Here is a 25880-nt window from a genome sequence, read left to right on the forward strand (position 1 = left end):
CTGTGGAAGCAAACATCCCTCAGAGGCTCTCTGTCCTTGGGGGCTTTGACTGCCTGAATATCCCAAAGGAGTTCTCACTCGCCGAACAGCCTCCAGGGGTGTTTTAATTAAAGGGAGTAGAGTGGGAGAGGGATAAGAAAAGCAGAAACTCCACCTGCAATTTATTGCATATGCATTGTCTTCCCCTTGGGACACACCGAGAATTCAAATGTTGCTCTGCTATAGCCTCTGAAACCCCATTTACAACGCCTACACCTAAGGTCCCAAACCCCAAGGCTGGCAAGGTCTGAACTAGAAGAACAAGTTTTGTGCGAAGATACATGACACAATGATGTATGTCTTCCCTAAAACTCTCCTTTTCCTGCTACCCATCCAGCTGCAAAGACAATCCATTCGACATCCACGAGGAAGAAAACCAACAAAACAAATTTGACCCATCTTTGTGAAAAAAGACAGTGAATTTTTAAATCAATGAAGCTGACAAAAGAGAAAAGGGTGCAGAGCTGGTTGGAGATCAGCAAAATTCTCTCAACAGCGCCCATCTACCCTGAACCACACAGTCATGTCCTAGCCACCCTCTTTTGTTCGTGAGCCCAGATCCGCATGTGGCTTGTTCATATCTTCCTGGCAAGGGGATTCAAAACAGGCAGCCACCTACGTGCACAAACCCAGATCTTTCCAGTGTAAAATTACAGCCTGAGTGATGGCTCTGTGCAACAAGAGCAAGGGTAGCAGAAACTGTCAGCAGCTTAGAGGATTTCACTGGTGAAAATAAGCATGGGAATAGTGCTGTTCAAGGGGGGGAGGAATAGATGTTAAAACACGGTGCAAAAAACACCCATCTGCTGACCAGTCAGCTCTGAGCTGGGCTGCACTTTAATTACCTCCAGCCTTCAATCCATCAATAGCACTTATTGGAAGGAAGATGAAAGTAGTAAAGCATCACACAGGATGAATGGGTTTACCAAGAGTAGCCAGAATCCCACAAGGGTCTCTGCTCTACATGGCAAGGTTGAGGTGGGGGAACAGATTTTCAAACTACAGAGTAAGGGCAAATATTACAGACACAGCAAAACAGAGCAAATCTCAGCTGCTTGAGACCACAAAGCTGTGTAAACTTCCTTTTAAGGTCAGGGTTTTGTTATATTAGAAAGCACAAAGAAAGTTGAGCTACTTGCAGATAAAAGTGAACAGTTCAAATTTGACACATTCACATTCATGTGACATTTGCAGTTTAACTTTGTAGGATCTGACCTGAGAGAAAACCCTAACATCCCTGAAATTAGTGGCAAGGTTTAAACTGTCTTTAGCAAGGGTGCTGTTGAACCTTCACATAGCATCAAGACAAGAAACTTTGCTTTTGTTAAGAGATTTTTAGTCCCTCTATGGCTTTTCTTTAGTCTATTGAATCTTGCAAGACACGGGCAGGAAATTCCCACCACCACCACTGTGGCACTGCTGTTCCTTCCCTGCTCTTGTGCTCATTTCTGGATTAATGGAAGCATCAGGAAAGCAAAATTACTGACATTTGAGAGGGAGAGCAATGTGAGGATCCACCTCCAGCTCACTGTGCTCAGCCCCTCCTAATCTTCACCCACAAAACCAGTATGACACAGGTAACAAGTGGCCATGCATTCAAACAGCTCCCAGGGCAGCCCCTCCGGGCTCTGTATGGACAAGGTCTCTCCACTGGTACTTACAGTAGACAGTGAGCAGCACACTGGCATTGCTCATCCCCACCACATTCTCAGCAATGCAGGTAAGCAGGAATCCATTGTCCTCACTGGTGACGTTCACCAAGGTCAAGTTGATGGCATGAACATTGGTCCAGTTGAGGTTGGTCTAAAAATCCCAGAGAGAAATACAGACAGAAATCAGTATCTGGTGGCTCCTTTCCTCCCCTCTACCACCCCAGAAAAGGAGGATCACAGTTTCCGTGTAAGGAGGTCTCCAAAATCCAAAGATAGGTGGGATCTGGGTGAAGGGAGGTATTTCCTCACCCGATCAAACACAGCACATCTTGTAAGAGGAAATACTGGGAAGGGGAGAGCCGTGGCATTGTAGCACTGATAAGCACGGCCAGCCTCTAGAAAATCTTACTTAGCTATTGCAAACAGCTCGTTTCACTGGAGTTCCAACAGAGGACACAAGAGTTAATTCAATCAGGGAGCACTGAGCTCTGAAGCTCCCTCATCTTCACTTTTTGGCCATACAGAAGAAAGGTTTTGCTCCCTTCTGGGAGTTCCCAGCTTCTCATGTGGATAGAGCACAGCTTCAGCTTTCCTTTGGATACAGCAATTTCTCTTTTCTCATACTACCTTACCCTCTGCCCTGCATGCATGGACCTGGGAAACCCTGGGGGGTGCTTTGCTCTTGCACACTGGGCACAGGCAGCACTGGGGTGTTGCAGTCCCTACCTGGTGAGTGTTGATGGAGTGGAGTTCAGCCACTGTCCAGTCCACGTCCGGCAGCGGCGATCCTGAGCCATTGCAGGTGATGACCGCGTTCTCCCCCTCCCGCACCGTCAGGTTCACGTGGCTCACACTGATCTCAGGAAGGTCTAGAGGAGCCAAAGAAAACTGCTCAGGCCTGGGGCAGAATTTTCTACAGCCAGCCACAGGAAGTGTGTGGATCCATATCCCACTAAGCTGCTTTCCAAATCAGCCTCCAGCACCCTGAGATGAGTACCATGAGGCAACAGAATGGCCTTGCCCAACCAAGATAAGGAGAGGTGTTGGAGACAGGGGAAAAAGTAGACACTGGAGATGTGCCGGCTGAGCAGACCCTCTCATCAGCTTTGAATCCAAAAGTTGCTGTCCAGTTCTGGCCACAGTTCCTCTCACACAATTCCCATACCCATCTCTCTACTTCCCCAGAAGCTGCTCACGAGGGCAGTCACCTGGGATGAGAAAACTGTGTGTACTGGGAAAGGATCCAAGGCATCCCCACGTCCAGGGACAAGGCAAAGAGCACTCAGCATTCCAGGTGAAGAAAGTGTCCCTCTAATTTATAACAATCAAGAAAAGATGACCAAGGATGTGTCCTCATATTAACTGCAGCTCTCCTAATAGAAGGTGCCCTTGTTCTTCCTCGGTGGTAGCAGAGGGATTCACTGATTTATGGTGGCTCTGATTTACACCAGTTCCTTGCTTGCTGCCACAGGCACCAAATATCCTTGTGACGTGAAACAAGACAGTGCTGGTTGCAAGAAGGCCAAAGAGTCTTCATGAATAGGGGAGGTGTTCAGAGACAAATTGAGTAAGCAGGGCAGGAGGAACTGACCAGTGGTCCCATCCCACCTCAGAACAGCAGCATCCATCATGCCAAGGAAAAGTCATGGATGGGGACACACATATCCCTTCATGGCCATCAGAGAGTGACACCAGGAAGGAAGGAGCATTGTACCAATTAGGGTGATGCCAGAAGAAAGCAAGCAGCAGTCAAAACTTGCCAAAGCTGCGTAGGTGGCAGGAATAGTGGAGAGGGAGATGGGAACAACATGTATGGTCTTCACCAGGCTGAGCTGGTATCAAACATGGCCACACCAAGCCATGCCTGCCCTCAGCACCAAAGGACAAGGATAAATCAACATCCCTGGAGTCTTAATGCATGAACAGAAAGACTCCTCTGAAGGAAAGCAGACCACTGTGCCTCCCTGCCCTTCCAGGAGTTTGCATGGTCAAGGGAGTTGCTTACCAGCACATTTTTGCTCCCAAATCAGCACCCTGCTGTCCCCCTGCAGTCTAATGCCACCATTGATGGAGCCATCTCTCCTCCTGTCCCTGATCCCTAAGGATTTTTTTTGTTGTTGTCTAATCCTTGCAGCTTATTCATCCCATGTGGGGCGGAAATTACAGCACTCCCAAATCTTTTTAGTTCATCCACACAAAGGCACACTTTGGCCAGTTTCCAGAGCTTAAAGGGACAGGGTGAACTTGGAAAAAAAAAAAATAACCAACAAAGCAATAAAAAAAACAAGTCAGGCAAATCCAAACGTGCATGCTGTTTGCATGCAGTCTACTACTGCTACAAGCAACAAGCCCAAATCCCTAGTACAGAGGATGATTATATAAAAAAATAAATAAATCTGGTTTTCCTCCTTTTTTCAGCCTGTGAGTTTGACAGCTGCTTGTGTACAGACAGTTTAATTGCTCTGTGGAAGGTACATCTCTTTTTCCTTACTCTGCAACGGATGCTTTCCAGTAATAGCAATAGTAGAGCAAAACCTGACACCAAACAGGCAGCTGATGTGTGAACAAGGTGAAGGAGAAAGGGATAACTATTGAACATGCCTCGTGTTGCTCCTGGGGCTGCTGGACTCTTTTAAACATCAGCAGGAAATAGAAAGAGATATAAAGTCACTTCTGGCTCTTCCCTACAAACATGGGATTTCAATTGAAAAATAAAAGTAAATGAATAGAGACATGTATTTCCTAAGAGTAATTACAGAAGATTCTATGTCAGTGTCTTTTAACAATATGCTGCTTCTAGGATTCGTTAGGCACAGGAAGATCTACATGAAACAGCTCTTTTCAAGACATCACACAGCCTCACTACAGACACTTTGTCAGGCAGCAGCATTGCAGTGAAGAAAATGCCCCAAATCACCCAATATCTTTCATATGCACATTAATAGCAACCTCACATTTACCCAGATATTCTATTTTTAATCTACAAACTATCCCAACCAGCTTCAACCTTCTTGTTCTCAAGCACAAGGTGGGCTCCTGCTGCATCAGGTTCCTGAACCTGAGGTGCTGGATTGGACAGGGATCCCTCCTGGCCTCCCTCATGTCCTGCCCAGGGATCCTTACCACACTGGGTGATGTTCATCTCCTTCAAAGTGATGATGGCTGCATCCATGGTCATGCAGTAGAGATCCTGGTACTGCAGGTTTGCCTCACTCTTCTCCTGCCAGAGCTGGATCCAGCGGATGTCACAGCTGCAGTTAAAAAGGTTCCTCTCTAATCTCCTGCGGGCAGAGAGAGGTGAGAGAGGATGGTGGGATGGGGAAGGATGAGCAGGGCTGTCACCTGGCTCTGGGATCCCCAAGGAGGACAGCCACCATGCATGTGTAAGAGCTAAAGTAGAATCTTCTCCACGTTATCTGCCTGGGGTTTTCTGGCACTTATTTTTCCTGTCTTTGCCACAGTCACACATCCCTGCATTCACACAGTCTCCTTCATGAGTGCACACGAGGTTTTACATCTCCCAGGGCAGCACAAAGACACATTCACTGTCTCTCACCACAAGATCTGCACTACTGTGCCTTGGTCCCACTGTCACCCAGACACCCAGAAGAGTCACCCCTCAGCAAAGGAGCAGACAGCTCTCTACTGCCCTAAAATATCAATTTACACCTTCAAATGCCACTTCAGTGGTGGTCCTAGACTCTGCTGGGCAAAGCACAACCCAAGCCCCCACAAGCACTCAGAGAAGCTGGCAGCTCTTCTCCCAAGTTCCTTGTACAAACACAGGCTCCTGGTGACCCAGAACACAAGCTAATGTGCAGAGGAACATGCATTTTAATCAAATCAATCAGCACTGTGCTGAGACCCTGCTGACCTGGCCAGGAGAAATGGAGAAAAGCACTGCCTTTAATGTACTTCATTTAAACCACACTTACACATAGTTTATATACCAAGAATGTTTATTATAATTGATTTTCCAAGCTATTAACCATTTCATTTACATTTTTAAAGCTCTGCAGGTGTCTATGGATGTGCAAGAAGGCCAAGTCCCAGCAGGGAGAATAGCCCAGTGCTCAGCCAGGACTGAGCTACCAAAGCTGGTTGCAATAATTTGAGCAAAACTAGGAGTTACAGCCTGAACAAACAAAGTATCTCCCCGCACAACCGTAAAGCAAAGAAAGCTGGGATCAGCAGAGCCAGCAGTGCCAAAGATGAGCTCAGTCACCCCAAAGCAGAAGGGCATCTCCAAAGGTCAAACCATTGTTTCACGTGATATCTAGATCCCCCATCATACAGGGGAAAGCTTTTTTCCTGCTGTGTTCCACGTGTTACTGCAAAATTCATGCTTGCTTTTACAAAATTAATTTCACCGACTAACAGGATTTGGAAACGACCTTCCAAACATCTGCAGCTGCTGTTTTGTCAATACAATGCTGCAAGAGGAGGAACTGAAGGGGTCTTCTGGTAGCACCCAGGGTTGCTAAACCTGAACCCTAATGATGCCACTTTGCATTTTCAAATACATCAAGATGTCATCTGACCTTTTTTTTCAGAGCGAACACTGAGTTAAGCTTCACTCTGTGGCTTTTCATTAGTTCATTTCTTTCCCACCAAAAGCACATAAACCTCTGTGACACAGGTACAAGGCTCAGACAAGCAACTCAAAGGCCAAAGCACTAAATTTAACAGACCAGAGCAGATTAGCGCAGTGATTTGAGTGATGAGACATTCCCTGCGTGCTCTGACAGGTACTGCCAGAGCTTTGCACAGGCTTTACATCCTCTTCTACACAAGCATGAATGTCCCCCTCAGGAGCCCCCCAGAATCACTGATACCAACAGGATATGGGGTGGCAAGTGGGTAAGGGCAGGTCAGATAACTGGGGATGTACCCTGCGACCTGGCAGGGAGCTGGGGGAGCTCAGGTGCAGTGGGGGAGAAATTCTGCACTGCTGCAAATATCCTCACAAAACGAGGCTGCTGGGAGAGCTGCTGTCCTAGCACTTAAGGGCAGCTCTGTAAGTAATAGACAGCAGATTTCCTGGCCCATTGTTAATTCATGAAGGGCCATGAATAATACAGGAGCCACGGGCTTCAGGGCAGAACTTCCCCACAACCTGCCCCAACACAGCAGTGTAACTCGCTCTAATCGAGACCCCCAGAGGGGCTTTTGCACAAATTAACTCCCATCACATCACAGGGGCTGGATGTGCTGAGTGCCACAGGCAGCTGGCACAGCGCTGCAGGTAGAAGGGGCACATGTGTGCACGCATTGTCCCTCACATGCACTGCTAAAGCATTGCTAACATGCAGAAAATACCCTTTTCTCCTTGCCTGGTGCCTGCCTTGCCATGCCAGCCAGCTGCCCAAAGAGGTGCATAGGGAATTCCACACTCACATTGTCCTGAACTCATCCAAAAACCTGGACTTGCAACTGTCTCCTCAGACCCCTTTCCTTTCATGGTCCATTGCAGCTGCTTCCAGCCTTTCCCTCTCACTTTTCTGTAACACCTCCACTACCTACAACCCTCTGCTTGTGGACATAAATGCACCTTCTCTTCCTGCAAGAAGGAGAAGCACCTTGGGAACCACAAGGTGCCCTTTGGACAAAACACAAGTGTTGGACCAGAGGACACTGCCACGAGCTGCAGACCACGGGTGCAGCAGCACCCCAGAGAGAATTAAGGCAAGAGGCTCTTTGTGGGACACATCCAGCACAACTTAATCCTGGAACAAGCAAACAAACCCAAAGGGCATTTTTTGCATGCAGGCTGCAATTGTTGCCAAATTGTGCTTGGCTGCAGGCACGCAGGAGCTATGCACACCCCCACACTTTCTTCAGCCCTCCTTAAAAATGAAAATGCCTGTGAGAAATAGCAAATGTCACAGCTGCAAGGGAGCTGGGCTTTCTGCACAAGCAGAGCTGCTCTGTGACTCAAGGAGTTCATCCTAAAAGGGACTGAAGCTGCACCTGAGACAGAGCCATCCACCAGCACCATAAGCAGAGAGTGGTAAGCAGGGTGTACTCAGGCGCCTTCCCTAAACAGGAACACTATGGTTGTGAAAGAGGAAAATTGTGGCAATCATGGCAGCCATGACCTGCCATTTGATGGGACAATGACCCATCAAAACTGAAACCCTAGAGCCAAGCAGGCATCAAGTCAACTCTTCAACAAAACTGATGCTGCTGATGCTTGGTTGAGCCCAGCTTTGCTCCCTGCAGAGAGCTGTACCCACTATCTCCCAAAACTGCCTGGACAGCTTTCACCAGGGTGGACCAGTGTGGGAGACAGATGCCATCAACACTCCAGTGTGCTCTGGAACAGACAGGGACTTCATACACACAAGCAGTTTTTTTCCAGACTAGGCAGCTAAATGAGACACATGCCCTGTCCCATGCCTCCCCAGTCATCAGCTAAAGCAAAGCTGTCTGCAGCTAAAACCTCTCAGAGGGCAGCAGAGATCCTTGCCACACTTCTCCTGTCTGTTTCAATTCACATAAAATTCCTGCCAAGGATTCATACTCTTACAATTAAAATGCTCTTCCTACCTTGGGACTGAGGCCATTTCCCTAAGCTTGAGAAGCAAAGAGCTCGCAGCAGAGAGAAAACAAAATCTATTTTTTTTATTCCTATTAATTTCCCAGAACCAGTGTTTCTCTTGGTGGTCCAACCAAAACTGTTGTTTCTGAACCCCTGCCAGAAGGGGCTGGGATAGGAAGGGAAGGACTGGGACAGGGAGTGGTGTGTGCTGTCTGACAGCTGGCTCAGCTAACGCAGAGAACAGGCAAGTACCCGCTGTCTGGCCACAGCTCTATTACTGGGACTGCTGGTGTTGATAAGTTTCAAAGCTGGAGGCACAGACCATGTTAAGTTGGACTCATAACATTAACAGAAAGGCTGCTGTGCCCCATCCCTACCAAAGCCTCTTGCTGTAGCATTGCAGAAATGTACTGCAGGGCAACTTGGCAGGGACTGCTGGTATTAGAAATGCTGATGGGTTGGGCAGAGCAGCAAGATATTCAGGACTACAAGGTTTTATACAACCAAGGACGTAATTGGATCCAGAGTCTTAGGTCTTTCCGGGAAGGAATTTCTTGAAATGTCAGCTCTAAGCTCTCTGAGGATATGACAAAGGAAGCCAAGGACATGACAGAGGAAACCAGCTGTGACTTCTGGATAAGAAAGGCTCTAAGTCCAGCATTTATGAGCTGTTGCATGTGTCAGATGCTTCCCTGCACACACTCAGCTTCAGACTTAGGAGAGTTGTGCACTCATTAGCCTGAGCCCTGCTGGTCAAGGTCAGCCCATGCCATGGGAATTAGGGCTGGAGTTACTGGAAACAATTCCAAACCTTGTTTCTGGCCAGAACGAGCAAGAGATAATATTCTCTGGAAGTGTGCCTCATTTTTGCCATCCTTTCTTCAGTGAGTCAGCAGGGAAAAATCTCAGCTCTGTTGAACAAGAAATTCTTCTTTAAAGCATTACCTCCTTCATAAGGCTGAGACACCTTGGATGCAGCCAAGCAGCAATTTCAAGCCCCAAGCTGCCATCCACCTGCCCAGTACTCTTCTGATCTTTACTCCTCATTGTTCACTGTGAGTGGCTTTGTCACGTCTCGTGTTCCCTGGCAATCTCCATGTCACACTCAGTTGTAGTTCCTCTCCTCCCAGCTCTCTCCTGGAGACAATCCTCCCACTGCTTCCCTCACCACATGCTCCACTGCTCCAAGCTGCCTTGTTCTAAGTCACGGTTTTGGCTTGGATGACTTTCCTTCCTCTGGATCCACGATTTCCTGATAGCACAGGGGCACTGGAATTCAGTACAAGGCATCTCTGGTGAGCCTCTGCACCCACTTGTTCCACCAACCCTCCACAAAGATGTAACCCTCTGGAGAAGAGACTCCGGTCAGCTTCTCTGTGTCCCTGGAGTCTCCTGGTCTCTCCACTGCTGTGCACAAAGGCTGCTGCTCACTCAGCCTGCCTTCCTCAGGCTGGTGTCTCTGCATCGGCCTCTGCTGCTCACCACCTTCTCCCTTTCCAGAGAATTTTGGGCTCAGTTTCAAGTCCTTGGCTGATGTCAATCTGCAACTCCCTTTCTAGCTTTCACCAGTGTTTCACACTCACTTTATGTGGGCCATGTATTCCATCTCCTTTTCCCAGGTTCTGTAAGCCTCCTAGGAGCTCAATGTGCCAAAAAACTGTCTCTTACTCACCCATCCTCTGCATTTCTAAAAAAAAAAAATAAAAAAAATACAGTATTTCCGACTTTTGTGGATCCACTAGTAATTTCTCCCCAACTCTGGAGATCTGCTCTTCCTCACCAACAGGTCCCATCCTTCTAGCAGTCAGGACCACAACCACCTCACAGTAGGTAACATGTGTTTACCTTAATTCCCAACATCTTTATGTGAATGATTATTCAGAGCCCATAGCTCAGGCTACATCTCTGTGCTGCCTTTTTTACGACAATTCCAAAATTCAGCATGGCCCCAGGAAGGATGCTGCAGGCACATACCCCTGCCCCTTAAAAACAGACATCCCAATGGATATCAGATAAAATATCCCTTTCCTCTTGTGTTTGGGGATCAGCATCACCACGTTATTCTGGTAATCTCCATCCTAGCTGTGCCTATGTGGATGAAGGCTCCTTAGTTACTCAGAGGGGAACATTTGTCAGGAAGCACCTAAAACAATTCTTTAGGAAAAATTAACTTGACCAGGCTCTTAGTCCAGCCCAGCCAGCAGCAAGGCAGTCCCTGTGGGCAGGCACTTTTGTAGGTCTAAATTGCTCACTGGAGCTGGTGCCAGAGGTTTGTTTGCCAAGACCCCTTTCACAGCCTGGAGCAGGAGAGGTTCAGCTGAGGCTCCTGCCCCACACGGTGCCAAACCTCCCCGTGGGACACCATGGACAACACACACCACATCAGTTCTGCTTTCCCACCCCACCATGGCTTCCTACCAACCAGCCCTGTGATCTCCCACATTTCTTTGTGCACTACTTCTTTGGTTCATTGGGATTTATTATCTCCAAGAAAGCTGCTCGGAGCACAGCTCCAACTGGAGCCAGGTAATTCAGCTCCTTCCTGCTGGCCAAGCTGCAGAGTTCTGGCCCCAGGTGACTCTGCTGACACCATCCAAAGCCACCCCATGCACACCAGCTCTCTGCCAGGATCACCATATCAGGACAGCACAGACGTATTCATCAGGTGAAATACCCTCTGCTGCCCAAAAAGCAGCTTCTCAATTCCCTTTGTGCTTGGTATTGGTCTTTTGAGCCTGGCTGGAGCTGGCAGACCTGGGACATGCCTGAAGAAACAAAATATGACCAAATGAAGCAAAAGCATAGAAAAACGAGCTCCTTTGGAAGTATTCCCATTAATCTGCAGGCTCACCATTACCCCAGGCCCTGCGAGTGCCTCCAGCTCAGGACTGCAGTCCCATTTGCTCCTCCACTCTTGGGTCTCTCTTGGGTAACAACCATCAATCTGAGTTTTGCCAGACAGTGCAATGACAATAAGTAAAGGTCTAAGAATACAAATGACTCATGCTATTAAACTTGAAACCCGAGCCAGGCTTGAAAAATATTTAGAGCTGTAATCAGCAAGGAGACAAATTCTGAATTCAGCATTTTAACTCTGCAAGCCAAATTTCCCCATTAGAAGGGCGTTTCTCCATTTTCTAATATCACTATTAGTATTTTTCATTTAACAATTTGACAGAAATAAAATACACTGCAGTAACACCAGTGATAACACACTTACTCCCACTTGAAAGACTGTCTTTATTCTTTCATAAGTCACTTCTAGCTTACAGCTCTATTGATCATCGGTGACGATGAATGGAGCTTCCCAGGATCCTCTGGGACAAATCCTACATATATATTTTTTTATACCCACCAAACAACTATTCCTAAAATTCAACAAAACAGGTCATCAGGGCAACGCTCCATTGATTTCGTGTCCACTTATTCTTCAAGCACGATGCTGAATGCTCTATCAATAATTCAGCAGGCTGAAGGCCACCAGTGCCCCAGGAGACACAACTATCTCATCACCTCCCACATCAGAGCTGGGAGGTGTCTCCATTGCTAGAGAGAAAGGGAATCATGGGCCTAAAAATCAGGGCTTTCTTGTAAAGCATGTGCACCAAATAAAGAAAAGCAGTTAGCTCTACCCTGCGACAGATGAGAGCAAGTGTTTGAAGAGATTCACTCAAAATCTGGCCTAGTAAGTATTTCTAATGTGCTCCCAGAGTTAGTCAACCATTTACTACTCCAAGCATGACTTGTTCATCATCCCGGCATTAATTAGCCAGCTGCTGTGAAGTTAAAAGAGAAGCAGTTCTGCTCTGGTGCTCCCATACCCAGGAAAGCCTTCCAAGGATGTTGCTGCCCACTGGAGTTTTAGGTAATTATTCACTGGCTTCAAAATAACTCTATTTGGAAATCGTTCCTCCTCTCAGCCTCCTGTCTTTTCCCAGGAGATACCCCCAGGGTGGGACTTACAGTTCAAAGAGTCGCAGTGTCTGGAAGAGTTGCCATGACAGAGTGGTGAGCCGGTTCCCAGAGAGGTCTCTGAAAATTAAGGGGAGAAAAAAAAATAAAGTAGTCACTGTAAATAATTCTTCCTGCACATGGCCCTACCACCTCCACAGATCTCATCATCCTCCTTGACGGGGAGGCTGTCAAGCAGTTTAGAACCCAAGTTCAGATTTCATAATGAGAGATTTTAATGAGGACAAACCCAAATGAAAGTTTCTCTTTTTTTTTTTTTTTTTTTTTTTTTTTTTGTTAAGGGGAAAAGTGATTTATAACCTGCTGCAATGTTAAGGAAAAAAAAAAATCCAATGTCTGATTCTTGCCCATGAATCTGGAGCTCAACCAACCATAAGCAAAAAGAGCAAGACTAATTTCAGAACTTGAACAAAAAATTAAGTACAAACCTCACGTTAAAAATAGTAACAGCCAGGTTCAAATGACAGCACGATGATTACCCAAGGTGTTATCATATGATCTGCAGTAGCTGTGCATTCCAGGTGTCCCGGAATGGCTGTGTGCTGCTTGCACCCAGGGGTACCACTGCTACAGCAGCCAACAGCTCCCCATCCCTCTCTCCATCTGCCCGAACTTGCAAAAACATAAATCTCATCTACCTGGGAGAGCTTTGCAACCCAGCAGAGATCTTCTCTTTAGCTGAAAGCCAGAGAGGATGAAAGAATGTAAAAGGAACTGAATTAATAGAAACAAGAGGAAGAAATGTGTCTGGAGCAGGGTGAGCAGAAGAAGAACAGCCCCTGGTTTCTAACAGCACAAAAAGATGGTAATGAAACACGTTCTGTCCTGGCCAGCCTTCCCAGGGACACCTGGCCAGCCTGTGAGCCACCAAGCAAGTGAGCAGTCCATGGGGGAGTGAGCAGAGGAACGGGTGATCACAAGTTCTGGGAGAACCCCAAATGCCCCATCTCTGCTGGCCTCCAGAGCACACAGAAGGTGCTGCCTCACATCCTTCACCAAATCCATCCCTGCTGTGAGCCACAGGTAGGCAGGGCAGCCCCTCTGCCTCAGCCTGGCCCACGGGGAAGAGCAATGAAGAACCAGAGGCATCAATCACTTGAGGTTCATTCAGCTCTGGGCTGGCCAAATAGGAGGTATGACCCAAGGCAGTCCAGCTGTGCAGGGCTCAGCCCCCAAACCCCGTTTGATTTGCAAATAAGTGCTAAAACCAAGAGAGCAAACCCCTGAATGGCTCCTGCTGGCACAGATCTGATGCACGAGGATTTGGGATGACAGATTCATTTCTTCCCTTACACTGAGTTTCAGCAAGGGAAAAGAAATTCTGGTCCTGTCCCACCTGCACACAACTCTGCAATTAGGAGTGGGGAAGCTGCTCACACAGCAAAGCATTGTCCCAAAGGCTCTCCATGAGCCTGGCAGAAGAACAAGCCCAAACACAATGATGGCACAGTGCTGCCTTTTTAAATTCTGGCTCTGCTTCACATCAGACTATCCCGCTGTGGGAACCACAGCAAACCACAGGTACCTCATTTCACATGACTGTGATCCCACCATCCCACGTCTGTAGACAAACTGCTTCCAGCCTCTGATAAAGGTGGCAAAAATGGCAGGTAAAGCTAAGCAGGGGGGAAGAAAAATATTACAAGACTCCGTCCTTTATCCACCCCAGAGCACTGAGCACCTGGAAATTTTGCAAAGACAGATGAAAAGTGGGAGGGGAAGGAGCAACTCACTGTTACTGAAAAGTGAGACAGTAAACTCCCTCCCCCAGCCCAGGGAGAAGAAGGAAGCGTAAAGGGGATGCATGAGAGACAGCAAGATGTGGGAGAGAGGCAGAAATGCAGAGGAGGGAGTGAATCTCGCTGGAATGTCCTTTCTCAAAGGTCATGTTTTGCTACATTAGGCAGAAATGTCAAGAGAAAATTGGATTCTGAAAGAGAAGAGAAAAAACAACAGGCTTTCCACGCAAATAAGGGAATCAAAAATAGCATGATCGTGTTATTACAATTTAGGACACAGAGAGATGGAGAAAGGATACATCCTCACTAATGCAGGGGGCTTTGCCAGGCAGATGTGCTCCGCTTCTCTTCTCCCACAGTGCCTGGAAACCAACTCCTACCACCTCCTCCCTCTCCCAGACAATAACCCCCAGCAAGCATTAGGGACAGAGGAGATGGCTCTTCCCTTGCACACATCTGGCAGGAGACTGTTCTCAAAGGGCAAAGCCAGCGTTTGATCTGACCTGACCATCAACTTCTGCAGGGCTGGTCAGGGGGACACACACCCACGGCTCCATGCCCGGACACACACAGGGAGGAACATGCCTGTCACTGGAAACAGACACCTTGGGAACTCCAAACCATCACAAAGGTCCTTCCTCAGGCTCAGAGACAGACCTCAGCACAGAGACCGAAAGGAGCTGCACACAGACACACATTAAAAATGCACCATTTCGGTCACAAAACCTCCAAAGGTCAGAGATGCCAGCACTGGGATTCCACATACAAAAGGGTACAGCTACTGACTTGTGCTGCAGAAAATAGAGCTCCTCCAGAGAAACCTCACTGCACAGTAGTGATTTCTCCCCAGAACAGATCCATCCCACATGCTGGATGGGACAGGTTTCCTGGGGAAGGAAGCATGTGATTCTGTAATTAGAGAGGGAATCACAGTACATGCACACAAGGAGATTAAATTATGGCTCCACAGGTCAGGCTCTGAGCTCCAGCACTTTGTAACTCCTTTTTGGTGATTGCAGGGTTCCCCACAGTCACAAACCCCAGCTGCACACACCAAATTTCCCACTGTTCTGTACAGCATAAAGGGGGAGCGTTGGGGAAAATCAAGGCACTCACATCCAGAGCTAGTCCTCTCACAGCTCCAAATCAGAGCCTCTCAAGGGCCCATTCTGCCTTCCTGCAGCATTTCCAAGCCTGTTGCCACCTCCAAATCCCTATTACTGGAGTGACAAGAACCCCATCACCCTATGCTGCGGCTGAGCAGTGCCAGTTTCTCTCCTTCCTGACCCATTTGCTTCTCCCTCCTATTTGGCTGAAATGCACTCCTCATTGCTCTCCAACCTCTCCCAAATATTTCTCAGCCTCAATTTCCTTATCCACACCCAAACTTCCTATGATCTTGCCCACTTTTATACCCTCCCACACCAACAGCAGTGTCCCAAGAAGAGCTGCTACTCCTCTCTCCCTTATTCCTGAATAGCCTTTGAAAAACTTCTCCCCTCCAACTGGACCAAGAGCCATTCTGCTGACCTATGTCTCTGAGCAAAACCAAGTCTTCCAAGCAAAATCTGTCCTTTGACAAGATTTCTTTCCCTCCACAAAAGGGGAATGCAAATGCTCTGTAACAGCAGCATCACCAGCACTTTCTATCTTGAGTAAAACAGCTTTTTCCCAACCTCCCTTCTACCACCTTAAACATTTGAGAAAGCCTTATGTGAAACTAGAAAGAAATAAGAAAAAAATAGAATCAGCCAGGAGAAGACACCCAAAACAGAAAACTTCAGTCTGAGCAATTAAAATTTGGCAGAATTATAGGAAAGTGGAAGCAGTCCTGTAGCAGTGTGCCAGACAACCTTTATAACAGCCTATGCATCAGTTCCACCTGTAACAAAATACAGCACATCACACATCAAGGAAACACAGGCAGAGGGAAGCAAAATGCCTTCCCTGCGTTTTTCTCAGCAATGAACAGAGCCTGTCTCTCCCAGGACAGATCTGCCATCAGCACTCCTGGAACATATTCAAAGTGCTTCTTTGCCATGGGACATTTTCTCCATCACTCACAAGATGCTCTTTTCCATGGAGACAGTCTCTAGAAGTAGCTGCCAGGGTGCTTTTTGCCTCCAAAAGGAGCTGAGTAGGGAGAAGGGGTTGGAGAGAGCTCACCTGGACCAGATCCAGGGCAGAGCCACCCAACCCACCCATGGCTCAGGCTCAACACCGCTCCACAGCCCTCCTGCTGCCGCAGCTGTGCTCCCAAGGCTCCTACTCCTGTCCCCAGCAGCCCCCTCCAGCAGCACCTCACTGCACACCTCAAGGGCAAGGTTACCACTGAGTGACAGCTAAATCCCAGTTCCTGCTCGCTCCCTCAATTTCAGGGGGGACACGCCGTGTCCCACACACTCTCCCACGGCTCCCGCAGGCACTGCCAAGACCTTGCTTTGGTGGCCGACAGGGAGGGGAGGTGACCTTTGCCATTTTGGCACAGCGTGAGTGACAGATGGGGCCACGGAGTGCTTCATGGAGCTCCTGGGGTTAAAAAAGGGGTGGGTGAAGGTGGAACAAAGAGGAGTCCAGATCCATGCGGACCAGAACAAGTGGACTTTAATGCAAGAGGAGACAGCATTTTTTTCTTTTCCCTTAATTACCCAGCAGCCAAAAGTGTTTCCACTATTAAAGCCATTTTTATTCAGCTAAATTAAGCCAATTGCCTCATTAATGACACCAACAAGCAGGAGCCCCTGTAATTAAACTGTAAGTTATTTTATGCAGTTCAGCTCAACGCAATGGCAGAAACGCTGCTGCTGGGGAGGGACCCTGTGCACCTGTCCCTCCTCCATGCAGCTCCATCCTCCACTTGCCCTTGTTTCCAAGCTGACACATTTATTTCTGCATGGGAGAAGTTTTTCACACGTTTTAATAACATGGTGCCACTATGAAAATCCTGACTGGGAGGGATTAACTTGCCAGAGCAGCTGGGGCTGAGGGAGCACGAGTGAGTGCCTGGCAGCAGTGAGAGGAGAGATGCATACCCTCAGCTGTGGTCCCCAGTGCTGGATATGCTGGTGGCACTGCATGTGACTCCCTTGCTATTTGGGCACAACAGGTGCTTCCCATCATCTCACAGCTCACTGCAGCCTTAGCTGGGTGCTATGGCCACAGGAGAGGAGAATGTCGCAGCCTCACATGCTGCTGTAGGGGCAGCTCCGTTCAGGCTTGCTTATCCCTGCCAGATGACTCCAATGACCTCTAAAAGCACTGTTACACTTCCCATCACCCTCCCTGCCTCCCCTGTCCCCCTCCCTCCTCTTCCTGTTTAGTAAGCAGCTTTGCTCATTAAGGGAAAAAATGTACTGTCCTCCCTTAATGAATGTGCTAAAATTACCCCAACAAGTCCCAGAAGCTGTGGCAGGACAGGCCTCCCCACAAATCAGGCTCTGCAAGTATTAGACTCGATTGGAATCTCCAATAGCTCAGCCTCAAGTCCCAGCAGGACACGTTTGAGACAGCCTGGAAAAGGACTGAGCACTGCCAAGTGCGTGCAAGCCTTGCATGCCCAGAAAGCAGAGTGAGCAGAGCAGGATGTGCCATTAGACTGGTCAGCCTGAGATTTCATAGCTGCCAGGAGTTCTCCTGGATTTGCTCCCTGTGCAGGCTCAGCACCAGGACACATATATTGGTGCTGTGGAGGAGTGACACAATTAGCAGAGGTCCTCAGCCATGGTCTGGCATTACCTACAGCTCAGTTCTGCTCCTCAAGCAACACCCCAGCGACCCCCAGGGCTTTTCTGACCCCAAACATAGCAGAACCAAAAAGTCTCCAGGTCTCAATCTTCCTTTGTGTGCTTAGGCAGCAAAAGTATATCCTTTGTTCAGCCCTGTACCTTGTAAGGCATGTGTCACACAGCATGTGCCATGACTAATCATCTCATTCCCCACAAACTATCTCTTGTTCTAGGGCTACAGTCAGAACCTGCAATAATCGCCCAAACTCAGAGTACCCTGCACCAGGGAGGAGAGAGGCACCATGGTGGGTGACACACAAGAAGAGACCCTGCCATTCCACAAGCACACCACTGCTCCTGGGGTGTGGTATTGGAGGGAGGAATCACCAAGCCCTCCATATTTCTCCTTGTTCTAGGGCTACAGTCAGAATCTGCAATAATTGCCCAAACTCAGAGAGGTATTGGAGGGAGGAATCACCAAGCCCTCCATATTTCTCAGTTTCAGGACACTGATTTTCAAACTCACACTGAAACAGGTCTGAGGGAGGCAGAAGGGGCTGGTCTCCTGCATTGTTCTTTTAAAAAAAGCATTAAAAAAAAAAAAAAAAGCTGCAGAGCAAGTGGGAAGGCATTAAGGCACCACATTTCTGTCACAGGGCTCCCATCAGCCCCACACCTCTCCTTCCAGTGTGGGAGAGTGCAGCAGCCATGTCCTGCTGCTGCCTTCAACCCAGCCCAGCCTTTATTTTAAAAACCATCTCCTACCCCATGACACATGCACACCCTCCAAGTCATCTCTTCTGAGGCATCTCCCAGCTGCACAAAGCTTTGCTCAGAGACAAATCACGCCTCAGAGTTTATTGCTGCTCACAGTTTCAGTTCAGCACACGGTACAGATGGGAAGGCGTCACCAGATGTGGGTCACACTGTCCCCTGTGCTTCGAGGCAGAGCAGATGCAGGGATCTGGCCCTCTGCACTACACTCATCTCGCCCTTGTGTTGTGCAGTTTCCATTGCTCTTCTCCAAAGACCTCTGGACTCTCAGAGGACTTGAGGAAAGGTTAAAAGCTGGGTCAGCCCTGCAGTTGGTTTCCCTTTGCCCGCCAGCTTCCCTGCAGGGCAGAGTCCAGCAGCATCCACAGAACTGGCAGTGTTCTACTCAAGGAAAAGAAAAATCAACTTGCAACAGGCAAGAGCCTTCCCCCATAGCTGCCCTCCTGCAGCAAGAGGTCCTCAGGGCTTCACTGCCCCCACCTCATCTCCTCTGTCCCAAACTGCAGCAATTCTAGATCCATTAGACCAAAATATTACTGCACACTGGGCTTTCCTCCTGCTTTGGCATGCAGAAGTAATACAGGAGATGTGCACTGGCTGAGGACAAGGGTTGCCAGCTGCCAGCTCCAGCAAGGGGCTGGGTTTATCTAACCCTGTTTGCTTCAAACTGCATTGTTCTTCAAGCTGGGAACAGAGAAGAGCCAGGGGATGCCTCCTGCTCATGGGTTTCCAGTGAACCCAGAGGCAACCCCATGGCCCTGTGTGAGGGAAGAGCTCAGAGCTGTGGCAAGGCACAGCTTGGGGGAATGGCATGGGAAGGACAGCGATGCCCACAGGGCATTTCCCAGCATCTCTGAGTACACTGTCATTGGACTTTGATCATATTAAAGGTTTTTTCCAACCTTAATGATTCTAGGAAAATCCTTGAAGCAATAGGGACAGGTGCTCTTCAGAGGAACCACCCAGCTGGGAGGTCACTCCATGTCCTGGGTTGACTATATGATGCTTTTATCCCCAATCGTCTTGTTCTGAAAAGCCCAGGCAGACACTGGGAGAGCTGGACAAGGTCCACACAAGAGCCTCATTGTCAGCTCACTGAGCACAGATGTGCTGGGACAGGTTCTAGTCCTCCCTCTTCCTCCTGAACAAGGACTGTGATCTCAGCTGTTAGAGGGCTCTTGCATCAAATTTATATTAAAAAAAAAAAAAAAATTCAAATATCTCCGCCTACTTGGATGCCCAGAAATCAATGAGCCTTGAATAACCTCGAAGGGGTTAGCAAAGAGAAAACTAACAGCTGGGCCTGAGCCCCAGTTTTCCTGACTCAGGGAGGAGTGCCAGAGGCTGGGATGCACTGGGATGGTAGCAAGAGCTCTGCAGAGCCTCTGAAGGAAGGAAGGGGTATAAATACAAAACTATATATATATATATCTCCAGCAACAGTGAAACAACAGGGCATAAGGCAGGCTAAGCTCTCGGCAGACTCTGCTAAATGGTTTCCAATTAATTAACTGATTACATGATAGAACAGAAGGGGATTCAAGTGAGTGCTGTTGACCTTTAAGAATAATTAATATCATCAGGATAGCAAAACTCATCCAAGAAAAATAATTAGGAAAATTCTAATATTGCCTCCAAAGCCACATTGAAAGGGGTGAGGAAGGTTCTGGTTAATTCAGAGGTACAGTTCCCACGTATTTCCTAGGAAACCCATTTCTCCCTTACACTTGCTTCCCCCCGCAGATCTCCCACACACACGTGTTTTTTCCCTACCCCAGTCAATCCTCCCCCTCCTCTCCAGATCCATTTTCCTGTCACCTCTCCTCCACCCCATCCTCCTTCTGCTCTTCATGTCTTCCCTAAAGACTCTTTGCTCCAATCCCTTGTTGTAACCTTCTCTCTCCAGCCTGGCCCCTGTCCCTGCCACAGACTCATCCCATCCCCTGCTCCTCTTTGGCCAGCCCATAGTTCCATTCTCTGCCTTCCTGAACCTCAGGAAGAAGCCCTGGTCCCTCCACATGACATCAATCCACTTTTTATCTCCAGTCAGCACTGGCACCATTATAGGCTGGCAGAAGGCAAGGACTACATGTCATCCCAAAAAAAGCCCTTCCCTGCTTTTCCTCAGCAGTCAAATCCACCACAGAGGCTGGTCTGGGAAGCAGATGTAAGAGATGCACAGCAGCAGGAGGAAGATGGGAAACTCGTGAATCCCCTTACACCTCAGGAAGCACATGGATGCTCCCACCTCACTATATTCTCCTTGTTTCTCCTTTCCCAGTTTGCTTGGCTGCAGTGTCATGTGTGGGAGAGGGGTTGGAAAGCCATTTAGCCAAGCAGGAACTGTGGTGCTGAGCTTCTCAGGGAAGGTAGCCTGACATACTGAGAGTGAGGTTACATGAGCAGCCAACATTTCTACTGAGAGAAGTGTAAAAAAACCAACCCTGGAACGAAACCCACCTTTGCAGCAAATAAATAAATTTCCTCTGCTGCTTATTATCATTAAAACTTCTGTGGCTTGACACTTCACTAAATTATAGATAAAAGGAAAAATGGTCTTCCTGGGCTCAGAAAAGCAGGCTGCTGCCAGAACCCTGTGTTTACAGCAGCTAATGAAAAGAAAGTCTGCCATTAGCCTGCAGCACTCACCCCACCTCGGCAGGGAAGAGAGCTACCTGCACCCCCAGCACTGGGAGCAGCAGTTGGGCACCACGAGGGAGCAGAGCTGGGGACAGGCAGGGGCCAGCACAGGGAGGTGCACATGGGGGAGCTGAAGGGCCCATGTCATCGGCCAGCAGAGATGGCAGCTGCCACCTCCCATGCTGTGCGGAGCCTCCCGGCTGCAGCAGGAGGTGAGGCTGACATGCTTCAGCTACGTCTCATCAGATGGCAGCAAAAACACTCAGCCTGGGAGACAGACAGCAGTGAGCAGGACCTGCCTCACCCAGGCTGCTGCCTCCCCCCTGTGTCCGTGGGGTGGGCATGGGGAGCAGGGAGACAGCAGGTGCCTGGGACACACCTGAGCATGGGCGCAGGAGCACCTCTGCCCAAAAACCTGTTTGCAGCACCTGAGCACACAGCGAGGAATCGTGCTCTGAGAAGAGACCTGTGTGCAGCCACAGCTGAGCGTGGCATGATGTGCCTTCTGACAGCCCAAGGAATGCTGGGCTGAGGGGAGCAGGGAACTGGTGGTGACTTAATCCAGGCAGAGCCCAGTGAAGCCTGCTTGGTACACTCCACACATATAACCACTCCAAAAACAGAAACATGCCTTGCCTTTGACAGTTAACTCTGTCAAAATAAACAGGAATGTCTACACACAAAAGTTCCATTTTACCCATTCTTCTGAATACATTACATACTTAAAAAGAATTATCTTTTGCTGGTCACTGTGAGGAATATTTTCCAATGAAAAGACTAATCACCACAAAGCACTGAGTGCTTCAGAGTGCAGCAGGCATTCCTTCATTATTCTGAGACAGCAAATTACCCACAATTATCAACACGCACAACTGGATACAGCAAACATTTAGCCAAAGCCCATGGATTGCGGTTGCAGCGAGGCTGGATGGCAGATGTCCTAGAGAACTACTCATGTGAGAAACCCCCAGACAGCAGCGGGGTAGTGGTGCTGCAAAACAAATCCATTCAGGCTGCAGAGCACAGTCAGTGCCAGGAATCACTGCAGCTCAGAAAGTTAGTATTCACAGAATCTTAGGGAGGTTGGGTTGGAAGAGATCTTGCAGATCACATCGTTCCAAACCCCCCACCATGTGCAGGACACCTTTCACCAGGTCAGGCTGCTCAGAGACCCATCCAGCCTGGCCCTGAACACTTCCAGGGATATTGCAGGTATTGCAGCTGTCAAAGAGGCAGCTGGGCTGGCTGGCTGCACAGCAGGAGAGATGGAGGAAAAAACACACTGCTGGCAGTGAAACCAACCTGGGCATCCCACAGGCAAGCTCCCACCCCGTGCCTTGAGCCAGCTTGCAGCTGCAGCCAGGAGAGCACAGGCTGGCGCTGGAAGGTGAAGGAGTTTGTTCCAAGAGAAGGGCAGAAAAGGCAGGGAGCAAACCGTAGGGAGGGCAGGGAAGCCGGGAGGCTTCAGTCCAGGCAGGGAGCTGGGTCAGAGGCCAGGCGGGAGTGGAGACGAGCGCAGGAGGGACGGGAGGAGCCGCCGGCCCTGTCCGTGGTGCTGAAGCGCGGCCCCGCGGGGCGCAGGGCACCGGGCGCGGCCCCAGCCCGGGCACCAGCACAGCTCCCCGGGGAGCAGCCTCGGGAATGCCCAAGCATGGCTTCAGGCATGCTGGAGGACAACAGGCATGAAACACGGCCACCCATAGCTCCCCGGGGAGACACACCTCTGGCAGCCCTCTAAACACCCCCGAGTCTCTTGCATCCCACGGAATTCACCACTCATCTCTCCCCAAATACAAATAAGGGGAGGAGTTGGTGGGAAACTCCACCCTTTGACCAGTATTCTAATAAAATTTTATAATTCCAATAAAACTCACGACTGCCTAACTTATGACATTTAAATTCCTGCCTTGTCACACACCATCATGAATTAATGTCCCATCATTCATGCCCTGTCATATCTTATTGCTCAAATACCATATGATTTTAATGTTTCTATTTTTCTGCCCTGGTGCTTATTGCCAGTATATCAAAAAGGGAAAGCCAGCCCTGTAACCATACTGTTTGTAAACCAGGATCATGGAAAGACAAATCCCAGGACAGATAACTTCTGTGGTCACTAAACTTCCACTCATCCTGAAATGACTGTTCATTCCTCCAGCAGCTTTCAAGCAGGTTTCCATGTCCTGAGGTATCCCCTTTCCCAGGGAGGGTTCCTCTTCCCTCTGCAGACCCTCTCACACTGGCACAGGCAGGTAAGAAATGCTTTGCATCACAGGGTTTGGGGAGGATGCAAGAGGGACAGTCAGAGGCTCTTTCTGGAGCCCCTCCATGCTGCAGTGATCTCAGAAGCCTCAAAACAAGATCCATTCCTTGTCATGTCCAAATCTCCAGAAATCAGCTCAGTCTGTGCTACTGGTGGTCTCAGATGTGGTGAGGTTTAACCAAGGTACAACTACGCCCCATTTTCAGGATCACATCCAAGAGAAATGTTGTGCCTCTCTTTGAGGGGAAGCTCACCACAAGACATACATCAGGTCATTGTTGCACAGCAGAGACTTGGTCAGAGGCTGACTCCCCCAAACCCACCAACTCATCTGAAGTTCATATTTTACTCCAATTTTGTAAAAAAGAAAGAAAAAAAAAAGGCAAACAAAAAAAAACCTTAACCAAAAAAAGTACAAAAAACACCCAAAGAACAAACCTCACATCATTGTAGGAGAGCTTCATTTTAAACATTCCCAGCATTGTCTGCAGAGTTTTTAAAGACTGGATGGGAAAAAAACAGGACCTTTTCAAAAACCATTTCACATGTCAGTCAAAAGACAATTGATCAAATTTCAGAAGGGGAAATAACTCTCACAATGTAACTGGAAAGATCATCTCAACATTTCAAAGGAAGGAAGGCGAGACAAACCCAGAGTAAAATCCTGAGAGCCCAGGTTCCAGAGTCATAGACCTTACATAAGAATCCAAGTGTGCAAAACTTATTTGTGACAGAGTTATTGTAAGTGATCTTACATTGCAACAGCATCCCACAACTCAAGGCCAGGTTTCATTAGAAATCATACAAGGTGTTATGCCTCAAATAGATCAATAAAAGCAGAGAAAATAAATGTTATTCCAGGTTTTAAGGTGGGGAACTGAAGCAGGACAAATCTTGGCACAAAACATGAAGTGCTTGAGTTGGAAACGCTCTCTCAGATCCCACTAGAGTACATCAGTCACAAACTCACTGCTCCCCCTTCTATCTCAGTACAATAAACCCTCTCCACAGCCAAGCAAGGCAGCCTGCAGCCAGGAGTTAGTTACCCAGCCCTCTCAATGCAGGTCAAATGATTTCAACCCAGCCTGAAGGGAAGCCACAGTCCTGCAGGGAACTGGTCTCTCCTCTGGCCTTGTGCACAATGGCTGGTAAAACGCAGGACCTACCTCTGCCACTGCAGCAAAAGGAGAAGCTGCAGTTAGCTGCTTATCAGTCACCTGAGGCAGGAAACTGGGAATAAACACACCATCAAACCCCTGCTGCCAATTAGCATATCAGCAAGGACCTGCTCTACACTGGCATCCAGGGGACAAAGCAGATGGGGAGAAAACAGGGAAGTTTATGGAAGCAGAAGAGATGTTACAGCTGTTTATTTTAGTGGCTGTGCTGTAGGCATGCCCAGAATTTTATAGGGCTGGAGACATATGGGGAAAATGCCTCCCTAAGTTAATCGCAGCACAGTGATTTGGTCTTGGAAGGGGCTGGAGCAGGAACATCCTTAGAGTACAAATGGGAATCAAAAGGTAGCCAAGCTGCTGCCTGCTTAGGGATAGTAAAGGAATATTCACCTAATAGAACTTAAAGGCTGTTTAAATCTTTCTCATATCATCTTATTTTGCCTATATTCATGGAGAAATTTAAGTCCTATTTAGGAAATGCAAAACAAAACCTATTAAACTATCAAGAAGGTGGTTTAGGTAAATGCATTTTCTCCACCTTCTCAATGGACTAAGAGCTCACCCAGTGTCATACACTGTGCCCAGCTGGTACACAAGGCCTCATGAGGCTGCATTGATTCAGGAGCAAGGATGGGAAATCCAGGCCAATTAAAGCACAATACTTTGTGTTAGGAGGAGACTACCAGGATGGGTATGATAGCAGTGCAGTGGAAGGACAAAGCAGGAAGAAACCATCGAGAAGGAGGCAGAAGGCTAACAGAACAGCCAGAATCAAGTGGAGGTTTGCAGGCAGGCACAGGGCCTGAAGCTGGTTGTGGAATGGAGCAAGACAGAGAGAGTTTAACCCTGATTCATATCTAAGAATGGCTCTTTCAGAGCAAGACAACAGATTATTAACACTGAGCAGGGGAAAGTGACCCTCAAGGCATGACCAAGAGGAAACAGTGTTCCACTTGGAATAATTCAGCATCTGATTATTTGTTTATTTCTTTATTTAGTGTAAGATCTCAGTCAAGCTTCCAAACACACAGAGCAAAGAAAGTGAAGCTTGCCAGCCTTGCAGAGGGCTGTCTGCAGCCCTCTGAAAGCACACAGGCCTCAGTTTTTGGAGTGCTACGAGTCCTGTCCTGACACAGCACTGAAGAGGGCAGAGGGTAACTCACCAATTCATACTACCTCAGCCCCCTAAATTTTCAGGGGATGCAGCCTTGTGTTTTTCCTATCTAAACCTAAACCTGTAACAAAACCCTGGGAATGCACATGCCAGAGCTACAAACTACATTCAGTGCCAAGGTACCAGTTCATCTGACACTACACAACTGCCTTGAACCAAACCAGAACACTGCAGCCAACCCCA

General features: G+C 48.3%; 1 protein-coding gene across 2 annotated transcripts in view; it reads right to left on the minus strand.

Moving 5' to 3' along the window:
• The window catches only part of NTRK3 (neurotrophic receptor tyrosine kinase 3), a 203699-nt gene that overhangs the window by 138783 nt on the left and 39036 nt on the right, over positions 1–25880 (minus strand). For both annotated transcript variants that reach the window (XM_041469251.1, XM_041469252.1), the window contains exons 4-7: positions 12196–12264; positions 4815–4972; positions 2418–2560; positions 1701–1842 (exon numbers count right to left, since the gene is read on the minus strand). In XM_041469251.1, the coding sequence (XP_041325185.1) occupies positions 1701–1842; positions 2418–2560; positions 4815–4972; positions 12196–12264 (512 nt within the window). The remainder of the gene's footprint in view (positions 1–1700; positions 1843–2417; positions 2561–4814; positions 4973–12195; positions 12265–25880) is intronic.

The sequence above is a fragment of the Pyrgilauda ruficollis genome, unplaced genomic scaffold, assembly GCF_017590135.1.
Source record: "Pyrgilauda ruficollis isolate IOZ18807 unplaced genomic scaffold, ASM1759013v1 scaffold23, whole genome shotgun sequence".
NCBI lineage: Eukaryota > Metazoa > Chordata > Aves > Passeriformes > Passeridae > Pyrgilauda > Pyrgilauda ruficollis.